Below are 12690 nucleotides of genomic sequence, written 5' to 3'. Positions count from 1 at the left end.
GGCATGTAACTATTACCAAACAATCATAAGGTTGTATCCAAAAATATACAATAGCAAAGACATGGAAAGATCCTAAATGTCCATCAACAGAGACTGGATAAAGAAGAAGTGGTATATTTATACAATGGAATACTACTCAGCCATAAAAACTGACAACATAATGCCATTTGCAGCAACAAGTGTGGTCCTGGAGAATGTCATTGTAAGTGAAGTAAGCCAGAAAGAGAAAGAAAAATACCATATGAGATTGCTCATATGTGGAATCTAAAAAAAAAAAAAAAAAAACCAAAAAGCATAAATACAAAACAAAAATAGACTCACAGACATAGAATATAAACTTGTGGTTGCCAAGGGGGCAGGGGGTGGGAAGGGATAGATGGGATTTCAAAACTGTAGAATAGATAAACAAGATTATACTGTATAGCACAGGGAAATATACACAAGATCTTATGGTGGCTCACAGAGAAAAAAATGTGACAATGAATATATATATATGTTCATGTATAACTGAAAACTTGTGCTCTACACTGGAATTTGACACAACATTGTAAAATGATTATAAATCAATAAAAAATGTTAAAAAATAGTTTAAAAAAAAGAGAAAATTTGCCTGACTTCAGGGAAATTATAGACCAATGAACACAGACTAATTAACAAAGATTTTTATCTCATCAAGTGAAATAACTACACAAATTTGAAAATTAACTAATATCTGACTTGGGCCATTTGGGCACATAAAGAATACTCTAGACCAGGTGGTTTAAGCAATAAACATTTATTTTTCACAGGTTCAGAGGCTCAGAAGTCCAAGATTAAGGAGCGAGCAGGTGGCATGTCTGGCACAGTCCCCTCCCGGTTGATAGAGAGCCACCGCTTTGCTGTGTCTTCTTATGGCAGAGGGTCAAGTGCACTCGTGGGGTCTCTTCAAAAGAAAATGAATCCCAATCATGAGGACTACACCTTCATGACCTAATCATCTTCCAAATGGCCCACCTTCAAATGCCACCATATTATAAAGGATTTAACTTCGATTTTGAAGAAGGACACAACTCTCACTCTATAGCAACAATGAAAAGTGGAGGAATAAACTACATAAAATCTGATAAACTCAAATACTTAGTATTTTTGGTGAATAATAATGTAGTTGAGAAGACTGTGAGATCATATAAGAGTTTTCCACTTAACAGGAATAAAAGTCAGGACATGAGGTTTCTCATACATTGTATTTTACTAGTGAAAAGCACCCATTGCTCCAAAGATTTTAACCCGCAAGAATACAGACCAAATAATGGAGGCAGAGCAGTAAATTTTTTTGACCACATGCTTCTGCCATTTAGAGGTAGATAATATTTTATTTTAACACTGATTCAGAGATAGAAATTATTTTGTGAATAAATGCCTGTCAAATAAAACAATATATTCTGGTCTCTTTATTACCTATAATCAGTATTTCATTAAAAATAGAGATAAGATGGCATATATAGTCATCATCTTCCTTAACAATCTTACCCAGAATATCTAGTGTCAAGTTCTGTAGTTCATATTTGAAGCTGGTAGATTATAGTTTATGCAATATTTGCAGATGAAAGACAGAGCCTGTTTTTCTATAGAAGACTATGAAATATTAAAAGCAAAAAAGGAGTCAGGGATATTGCAAAAGAGCAGAGAGGTATTACCAAATATTTTAAAGTATCTGGGAAGATTAATGATTGATCTTTATGAAAATATACTTCCAAACAATGCTGGTCCACTTGAGGAGATAATATGATTACCCAACTGGGAAAAGAAGTAAGATTTGGCTATTTTTCTACATAAACTCCTTCTCCATTTAGATGTTTTTCATAAACTTAGCCACCTTATGATCAGTATTGCAACTGAAACATTGCTCTTCTTTAATGTGAACATGTTAAGCAATATACACAAAATAATATATGCAAAGTGTCTTACAGATACAAAAATAAGATACCAACTTCAATATCAATATGGGCTACCTTTGTGTGGAATGGAGTGAATAAACTGTTTATTTCATGTCTCTATTATTTTCTGAAACCTGTAATGAGTTTTATTAATTATGAGAAAGTCTACATTAATTGAGAGTAACAAGAGAAAACCTTCCACTAACTAAAATAAATCTGCAGTATTAACTATAGCTTAAATCATCATATGGAACATAAATCTATATTCTTAATGGAGATATTTTACACCTCAAAACCATACGTTTTGCCTCGGGAAATTGTGAAAATCTTAAAAACACATTTCAAACTAGTAAATTATGAAAATCTTAGAAATATATTTTGCATTGGAAGTATTCACATAATAAATACTTTTCCTCATGCCCAAATTATAAAACCTGAGGAGAAATTTACTACAGTTAAATAATCACACATGACTTTTACTGGAAATAACAATTCTTCATTGAAAATAGGGGATATATATATCCCTTCAGCCTCAATTTCTTTTTCCGGTCTAGAGACTTTTCATGGCATTTTTCATCTCTCCATTTCTCAGAGTAAAGATTAGAAGGTTCAACATAGGGGTTATAATGGTAAAAAAAAAACACAGCAAAGAATTTATCATAGAATGAGGTCTCACATACATAAAAATACAAGGGACAAAGGACAGGACCACCACAGTAATGTGGGAGCCACAGGTGGATAAGGCTTTGTGCCTCCCTTCCTGACTAAGATTCTTCAGGGAGTGCAGAATGACCCCATAGGAGATGAGTAAGAGCGTAAAGATGACCACACAGATTGCCCCATCATTGGCACACACAGTGCGGCCAGTGGTGTAGGTGTCAGAGCAGGAAAGTTTTAACAAGGGGTACATGTCACAGACGAAGTGGTTAATGACCTTGGGGCCACAGAAGGGAAGGTTGTAAACAAAAAGAGGATGAGCTACAGCATGTAAAAACCCACCAACCCAGGCCAACAGCAGCAGCAGTACACACACTCGCTGATTCATGATCACTGAATAATTCAAAGGTTTGCAGATGGCCACATAATGGTCATAAGCCATGACCACCAGAAGACAAATTTCAGCACCACCCAAAAAGTGCCCTAGAAAAAGCTGGGTCATGCAAGCTTGGAAGGAAATGGTTTTGTTCTCACAGAGTAAATCTACAATCATGTTTGGGGTGACTGTAGTAGAATAAACAGCATCCATAAATGATAAGCAGCCAAGAAAGAAGTACATAGGGGAATCCAGGGTTGAGCTGACTACCACCACACATGACAATGAGGAGGTTGCCCACCATTGTCACCATGTAGATGAGCAAGAACACAAGAAATAATATTTTCTGAACTTGGGGGCTCTGAGTGAGCCCCAGGAGGACAAACCCAGTCACATTCCTCCTTTGTTCCATAGAGTTTTCTGGATGCTTTATTTTAGAGTACAGGACAAAAATATCTGTAAATGTAATTAATACTAGTGACTTTCTGAAATCTTAAGATAATTTGTTTATTCTTTCAGCAAATAAGCAATATGCTTTATGTTCCAGTATTCTCAGATATCATCATACAAGGCTGATTAAATCCTCACACCTACCCTCAAAAATCTTTCAGAGTAATGGAGATGCAAGTAATTAAGAGACATATGTGGGGAAATAGCACATTATTCAATAAATTAGTTGCCATAACTAGTTTTCCATATGGAAAGTAATAAAACTGTACATATATCTAATACCTTACACAAAAATAAAAATGGATTAATGTTCTAATAAAATAGCAAAGCAAGATTTCCTTTATTCTACTTCAAATTTATTAAGAACGTAACTTTCTTTATTCTAGGGGTGGGAAAAGTCTTCTTAAATAATAATTGAAATTTAAAATAGATGTATTTAACAAGTTCAAAAAATTTAAAGTATTTAGGGAAAGATACCACAATGTCAATAGACAAAAGTAGTTTGGAGAAAGATTTACATTGTAGAGGATTTACACAAGAGTTAACATCAAAATAGATGAAGATCTGTAACCAATTAACAAATAAAAATATAAACAACATTTGAAATAAAAAATAAAAATATATAAATAAAAATAAAAGAAATTTAAAATATGATTAAAATTAAGGAAAAAATACATTTCTATGGCCTTGAAACATGTACACTGAAGCTTATCTGAGAACAGAAAAGTGAGAATTGAAGTATCAGCTTGCTTTCTACAGTATTACCTTAGGTTCGTGAAAACCACTCAATCAATGTCTACAGGTAGCTACATCATCTTTTAATTTTTAACAAACTAACAATATTTACAGAACATATTAATTGAGACTATCATCAGATTTATAAATATCTACCCATGAAAATATCCCCAATTATTTACATTTGGAATTAGTTTCTAAGAATTCTTTATGTTAGATAAAGATCATTCAGATCATTGTAATATAATAATATCCAAAAAGAGCACGACAGAATAAAATCAATCTTCCCATATTTTAGTAATCACAAAGGATTCCTAACAAAAGAGAACTTCTACAAGACTGAATTCTCACACTACCAATGTACTCTTGCAAAATGTAAAACTTAGTTCAGAATCTTGTGTATAAGTACCCTTCCTGGTTTACCTGCATAAGAAGACAACCACTTAATCCATGTTCTGATCTCTTCTGTCTTCTCCTTTGCTCTTAACACACTGATGTCATCTCTGAGAACACAGAGGACAAGGTACATGCAGCATCATTGGATCTTGAACTATTCCCATGTGACCAACTCTTACCATGTTTGCAGGAAATCTATTTCATTTCAGTCATTCAGAAAAATATTCCTTTTCAAAAAGTTGGAATTTTCAAAGTGCATATGAGTGGCCTGTTACTAAAGAACTCTGAATCTTGGTTGTGAATAGAGAACCAAAATATTCATTTTTGCAGGATTTGTTTGTATAATGAACAAATATTAATTCAACCTTTTGATTATAGAGAAAACACAAAACTGTGAATGAATTGTTTGCATACAGATTTTGCTCTTTGTCTTTTATACCAATGAAAGTGAAGTAGTTAAATAGTCTCCAATATTTTGATTCTCAATCAGTTATAATCTCCTGCATTGTTGAGCTTTGAGTTTCCTGAAAGATAGAGAATAATTTCATATACATACTTTATTATATTCTGAGTCTATCATTTCAGTTCATGAACATTTGTCCTGTGAGGTAAGGGTAAAGATCTGTAAACACTTTATCTGCATTTGAACTACTGTACATGTTATAGAGCCTTTCAGTTAGTGCATCTCCAAGTGTGATTCTTGTCTAATTAAATTCAATGGGATATTAATTATAATTTTTATGGTAGACTGCTTCCAAATATGTCAATAGGATAATCACTGTGTAGAACAGGACTTATAGAACCATGTCCTCTTGGGGAAAATTACAGCAAACAGCTTGAGGTCATGTCACCAAAGGGAAAATTCCAGTGTGGGCAGAAATGAAATATGTAAAAACTTTCTTGTTTAAACCATGGCTTTCAAAGTAGGTGAGTCTGTTTAAATTTAAGCTTTGCCTTTGAAGATGATATCTGAACTAATTTCCAAAACGTTATGAATGCTAATTTCAGAATAAGATATTTGAAGTCTGTTTCAAATGCAGATAAAGTTTGTCACGTAATTTGTCACATATTTTCAGACAGGTAAGTTGATAGAATCTGTGTTACTGTGGAAATAGAAAAAGAAAACATTTGTGGGCCTATTCAATTCATCTCAAATACCTCATGGAGCATTCTCCACAGTAGACAATACACTATGTCATGACATAATTGCAATACATTTCAAAGGACATAAATTATAGAGCACAAATGTGTATAGGTATATAAACATATGTTATGTATATATTTTACAATAATATAATTCAACTAGAAATTGACAACAAAATATAAAATTTCCAATTGATTACAAATTAAGCAACATAAACCTAAATTAACTGTGAACATTTTAAAAGGTATATTTTCAACACAAAGATAATGACACAAATGAATGTAAAAGATATATGAAAGGTATCTATGAAATATACATATATATAGAAACTATATGTAATATAGTACATATTTTTATATATAAATCAACTGGATGCAGTTAAAGGAATGCTTAGAGAGAAATTTATAGCTTAAATGCAAGTATTAGAAGACAGAAAAGAAATGAACTAAGAAATTAAAGGAAATGAACTAAGCTTCTGTTTTAAGAAGCTAGAAAAAAATAAATGCAGAGAACACTGTAGAAAGGAAATAGCAAATAGAAGACAAGTCATTGAAATAGAAATGAATTCAAAATAGAGAAAGTATCTAAAGCCAGGAATGAGTTCTTTGAGAGTTTGATAAGATTCTAGCAAAACTGGTTAAGAAAAAAAGAAGACAAAAAACCAAATTATTAGGATAAACAATGAAGACAGGGTCATCACTACAGGTTCTACATATTTTTAAAAGATAATAAAATGATATGATAAATGACTTAGGACTGTATACTTGCCAATTAAAGAAAATGGACCACTGCTATGAAAAATACAACTTTCTAAATGCACTAGGAAAAATAACTAAGTTGGAATAATTTAAGACCTAAATAAGTTAATTCTTTGGAATCCTACCATTCCAAAAAAAAATTTTCATTCCCATATAGCTTTAATCAGTGAATACTATATAAACAACTAATTGACAAACAGTACCAATCTTACATAAATACTTTTACTGCCGGGAGGAATTAATATACTTCCTAACACATTTCATGAACCTATCATAACCCTTATACTAGAATGAAAAAAAGGTTATCACAAAGAAAATAATCAGATTAATATCTTATATTTACAAAGACATAAAATTCTGAACATAATATTTAATTTGATTCTTTTGGATGTTTTCTTTTTGGATTTTTTTATTCTTGCTAATTTGTTTTTGAGGCAGGTCTTGAGAAGTGCTCTGCCTAGGGCTAATTATTATCCCTTTACTTATGCAAAATCTTCCTAAGCATTCACCCTCATGAACTATAAGGTTTCCCAGCTGGTAAGAATAGGCACTATCCCTGATTCAGTGCGAGGAACCAGCACCCTTCTCTCTAATCTACCTGGGCAGATCATTCCCCGGCCTCAGGTAGCTTTCTCAAATGCATGCACTGATCAGTACTTTTATGAATAGCTGAGAGGGATTCTCTCTAGTTCTCCAGCATTCCCTCTCTCAGTGTTTGTCTGTCTGTCTCTCTGTCTATCTGCCTGTCTCTCTTTCCCACCATTGATGCAGGTCTATAGGTCTATGCTCTGTGATATTCCATTTTCACAATTTCAGATGCTTCGTCTCCACAGAAACTCAACTTCATCTCCTCAACTGAAGCAATATACCAGGACCTTCTGAGGTACCCTTCTCTGTACCACAGCAAGAAAACTTAAAGGTAATAAACTGGAAAATCCTAGAGCCCAACTTGTTTCCCATCTCTTGGTGATCAATGTCAATTTTTCTGACATCTTGTGTCTTGAAAATAATCATTTCATATATTTCTGCTTTCTTTACTTCTTTTATCAATAACCATACAAAGATATTTTTAGCAGTTTTATTCATAATGTCTTAGAGTTGGAAACAACCAACTAATGTGTATCATTGCATAGTTCACTAGCTTTGGAATCTAACCATAGATTTCTTTGTTGAAATTTGATAAAATAATGTTTACTCATGTTTCAAATGGCTACTCAATTCTTGGTATGTAAAAATAAAGCATGTCCTTTATATTAAAGAAAAACTGTGAGCCACAAGGATATTAAGAAATTAAGTCCAAATTAAGAGTAATTTCAAAATTTCTGGCTTGTTTTTCTGCAAATAAAAGAATTAGAAGTAGTTTGTGAATTATATTTCCTCCTGTTGTGGCATCTTTCTTTTTGCTTTTGGTAAATTAATAGTGCAGGGAAAAAAATCAGCCATGATTCCATCATACATCTGTCCATTTTCTATCTAAGAATTTTTATGCCTTATTTGCTTTGCAATAGGTTAAGCAAACATAGAAGTTCTGATATCAAGGTCCTATGGAAAAACCAATTTTATCCAAGTAACATATATGAAGTATTTAGTAAAGTAGCAGTAAGAATCTGAAGAAAAATATACTCTACAATCACCAACTAAGGGTCTATAGTTGTTCTCTCCATTACCTATTCTAAAGTTATGATCACGAACATCGAAGACTTGGTAAAGTCTAAGTAACCATAATGCCTAATAAATGCCTAACCAATATTAAATTATCAACAAATGCTGGTTTATGAGTCTTTTTCTTCTGCCAATGATCTGCAAAATTTACAATGTTATAATTCTTCCTATGTATATAAATCATCACATTCTTGGCATCACGAACAACCTAAGTTACTCTCCTCTTCAACAAACTCCTCATGGCATTTTTCACCTCTGTGTTTCTCACTGTGTAAATGATAGGATTTAACATGGGAGTGAGGATTATAAAGAACACACTCATCAACAGGTCCACAGGGTAAGTCTCCACAGGACATGTGTAGGTGAGTATACAAGGGACAAAATAGAGCATCACTACTGTGAAGTGAGAGCCACATGTAGACAGAGCTTTACGCCGTCCTTCAGCGCCACGGGATTTCAGGGAGCTCAGGATGACTATGTAGGAGATAAGTAGCATGAAAAAAATCAGTAAGCACATGCCCCCACTGTTAGCAGCCACCACAATGCCAAGCTTGTAAGTGTCACTGCAGGCCAGTTTTAACAGTGAGAAAAAGTCACACATGAAGTGGTCAATGACATTGGGACCACAGAAGGGCAAGTCAACAGTGAGAAGAACCTGCACAGTGGCATGTAGGATCCCCCCAGTCCAGGCCACCACCACCAGGAGCTGGCAGAGCCAAAGGCGCATGATGGTTGTGTAGTGCAGAGGCTTGCAGATGGCCACGTAGCGGTCATAGGCCATGACAACCAGGATGATGATCTCTGATCCTCCCAGGAAGTGTACCACAAAGAGCTGAGTCATGCAGCCACCCCAGGAGATGGTTTTCCTCTGGTAAAGCAGGTCAATGATCACTTTTGGGGTGGTGGCAGATGTATATATGGTGTCGATTAAGGACAAGTAAGTGAGGAAGAAGTACACGGGAGCTGAAAGTGTGGGGCTGAGGGAGACGGTGATGCCCACGAGCAGACTGGCCAGCAGGGTGAATAGGAAAATGAGCAAAAAGACAATGAAAAGTATTTTTTGCAAGTGTGGATTCTGTGTGAGTCCCAAGAGAAGAAATTCAGTTACATTGTTGGGAGGGGTGAGGAGGTCCATTCAGCAAGTTACACCTTCCTGGGGCCTGAATTATCTACAAGAATAAGGAATGATACTCATTAATCATAAAAGGATTGTGGTCTGAGTATCTTGATACAAAACTAGAGCAGTCACTGTTCCTGCGGAGCACGTCCTTGACACTCCTGCCTCAGTGCTTGTTTCAGTTCTCTCTTACTTCCTCCATGATGTTTCCATCTCTTCAGACACCTAGTACCTGTCACCTGTAAAACATACATAGGGCAACATTTGATGGGTAATTTATTGAGAAAACCCTGGGCTGTCTATGTGAGATCTGGATTCCCTTTCTGGTTCCAACTCCATGTGTCTCTGGTACATCAGTTCTGTGTCCTATGATTTTGATCCCTCCTCTGTGTCTGTGAGGCTTCACACTGTTATTGTCAGTTGTATCTTGTAAGCTAAGAGGTGTTGCACACAGGCAAGAGATAGTTCCTCTTCCACGAGTATTCACATCTGAACCCTCAGCTCTAAGTGTGGAAAGAAAGACACCATGAATATGTATCTCCCATAAGCAGGCAGTTTAGGGAAATGTATATAAGTAGTGGGCAACAGGCTCTCCCTGGTACCTACCAGAACACATAAGCTATTTCAGGTGTGTTTCCTCACTGCACCTACCATACTGCCTGGCATGTCTGCGCTGCCTGAAACCTGTTAGGTGATGAGTAAGTGCTTGGTGAATTGCCATTCTCCATGGGTGAGAATACACCTTCTACTTCAGGCCATAAATCTACCAGGAATTCAGGTGTTCTCATCCTCCTGCTCTGTTTATCATTACTCTCTACTTTATGAGAAACACAAATAAACATTTGAAAGAAAGCTGCCTTCCAGGTTAATACTTTCTGGCACACTTTATCAGGTAATATGAAAATATTAATTGCCACTAGGAATGAGTATGTTATTGGGTCACTTTATTATCAAGATAACTGTAGTGTTTGCTAATTGGTATTTTTTTTTATTCTTCAAAATTCTGTTCCATATTCAATGACAGAGACATATTCAATAAGTTTACAGAACAGTAGACTTGGATTAAAGAAACTATCGTGTAAGTGTTCAGTACATGGAGGATCTGTCAAGTAAGGAAATCTTTATTTTCAAAGTTCTAAAAGCAAAAATTTATTATGAGAACAAAAAGAAATCAATTTCCAGATAAGACAGAGCGATATGTAGTGTATTACACACATGAATACATATACACATAGCACAAACACATGTAAAATCTATTACTATAAGTACCTATTAAAAGTTCATTCATTCAACACATATTTATTGGATACTGACTGTGTATACTAATATATTAATATGTGTGTAAACATAAAGTTATAAAAATTGTCCATGTGAAGTGTCTTTAGTAATCCCTTCCCTGAAATTTCATTAACAAAACTCAGTAACTCATCCCTCCATGATGTGAATGAGCTTCCCACTCCTTTGTTTCTGCTACAGGCATTCTCATGCCTCCTTCTCCCATTTTCTCAAAGCATCCATCATCTGTCATTCCTGGTTACAAGATACTGCATTACTAATAGAATGAGGAACTTTGGGGACATAAATTTCCCAAAGAGAAGGGAAAACATAATAAAATGTATTCTAGTAAAAATATGTCTTTTCCTTTCAAAGATAAGTGGATAAAAGAGCTTTATGAAGAAGTAAACATTACTCTTTCTTTTTCCTTTGGCTCCACAATACTCTTTCTAGGATTAAATTCTAAAGGAAAGTCTTTTCAAAAGAGGAAAACCATTATTTACAAATATGTTTAACTAAATGTGTTAAGAGCTGTGGAAAATGTAGACATTAAATGGAATACTCAACATTGGACAAATGGATAATTAAAATATAGTGCATCTCCTTGACTCGTGTTTTTAACAGAGGTCTTTTAAAAAATTGTGCAGTATCATAAGAAAATTCTGATGTACTATGAGTTGGGAAAATTTTGGATACAAATTTGAATTATATAGTTATTCTAATTTAATTCTAACTAACTATATTATTCTTCTAACTAATTTAAACACATATCAATAAGAAAAAAAGACCCCAAATAATTTTTACTTCTGAATTGGTAGTATTGTAGTTGAGTCTATCTTTCTTAATGTTTTTCAGGCTGAATTTTCATTGAAAACTCAGATTGATGAGGATGAGCAGTGATTATATAATTTGTAAATCCATTTAAACCTGAGCATCTGTAATTATATGATTTCTTGGGGAAAAATAATCTTACCTGTGAACTTGTCTGTCATAGCTCCATGGCTCAGGCCCCAGGAAGTTGATAGTTCACCAAGAAAGAAAGAAAGTTATAAGATGAAAAATAGCAACTAGCCAGCTACAAATCTGGTTTGCTGATTCCTAAGTAGTACCATTGGATAAGGCCTTTCTCTTGAACCTTAAAAGTGCTACCACATTTCCTGTTTTTAGGCCAATTATCTGAAGTTTGTTAGCTGTGGCTAATTGGGCCTCGGGTATTTCACCATCATTAGCAGATCTTGCCAACAACTCAATTATTTCACATAACTTAACTGAAGTTCAGAGGAGAATTCTTACAGCATTCCTCTTTAATTGTGAACTCCTCATTATGTCTACATGAAGACAAAACATTATGACAACAGAAAAACAGAATGAGTTGACCATTGTTCATAGCAGCACTATTTACAATAGCCTAGACATGGAAACAGTCTAAATGTCCATCAACAGATGACTGGATAAAGAAGATGTGGTATATTTATACTATGGAACACTATTCAGCCATAAAAACTGACAACATAACACCATTTGCAGCAACATGGATGCTCCCGGAGAATGTCATTCTAAGTGAAGTAAGCCAGAAAGAGAAAAAAAAATACCATATGAGATCGCTTATATGTGGAATCTAACAAAACAAAACAAAGCAAACAAAGTATAAATACAAAATAGAAATAGACTAAAGGCATAAAATACAAACTTGTGGTTGCCAAGGGGGCAGGGGGTGGGAAGGGATAGACTGGGATTTCAAAATGTAGAATAAATAAACAAGATTATACTGTATAGCACAGGGAAATATATACAAGTTCTTATGGTAGCTCACAGAGGAAAAAAATGTGACAATGAATATATATATGTTCATGAATAATTGAAAAATTGTGCTCTACACTGGAATTTGCCCCAACATTGTAAAATTATTATAAATCAATAAAAATGTTAATAAAATTTTTTTTAAAAATGTTGGATGTTAAATCAAGAATAAATAAATAAATAAATAAGTTTATTTAAATATTAAAAAAGAGTTGACCATTTATGGATTTAGATATTGGATACCAAATGAGCTTAATATTAAGTCTGCATAATATTCTGTAAATTAATGATTTATGTAGGTAACTCTCTGAAAAATGTTTATTATAATATTTTGTTTTTAATCAGTCTATAATTTATACAAATTATAGTGTTTAAATACTTATTTTCAGATGCACATTAAGTGA

The 12690-nt window shown here is 34.0% G+C and overlaps 1 protein-coding gene and 1 pseudogene across 1 annotated transcript; both read right to left on the bottom strand.

The window, feature by feature from the left end:
- Positions 1 to 2321: 2321 nt before the first annotated feature.
- LOC102508957 lies at positions 2322 to 3389 on the bottom strand (annotated as a pseudogene).
- A 4913-nt stretch (positions 3390 to 8302) lies between these two features.
- On the bottom strand, positions 8303 to 9552 carry LOC102507203 (olfactory receptor 140). The gene has a single exon (XM_006174677.2). The coding sequence runs from the start codon at positions 9227 to 9229 to the stop codon at positions 8303 to 8305; it is 927 nt and encodes a 308-aa protein (XP_006174739.1). The 5' UTR covers positions 9230 to 9552.
- Between the last annotated feature and the right edge of the window lie 3138 nt (positions 9553 to 12690).

Source organism: Camelus ferus, chromosome 30 (assembly GCF_009834535.1).
Source record: "Camelus ferus isolate YT-003-E chromosome 30, BCGSAC_Cfer_1.0, whole genome shotgun sequence".
NCBI classification, from domain to species: domain Eukaryota; kingdom Metazoa; phylum Chordata; class Mammalia; order Artiodactyla; family Camelidae; genus Camelus; species Camelus ferus.
Note: the sequence above shows the minus strand (reverse complement) of the source record. Positions and strands in the feature narration are given on the sequence as shown.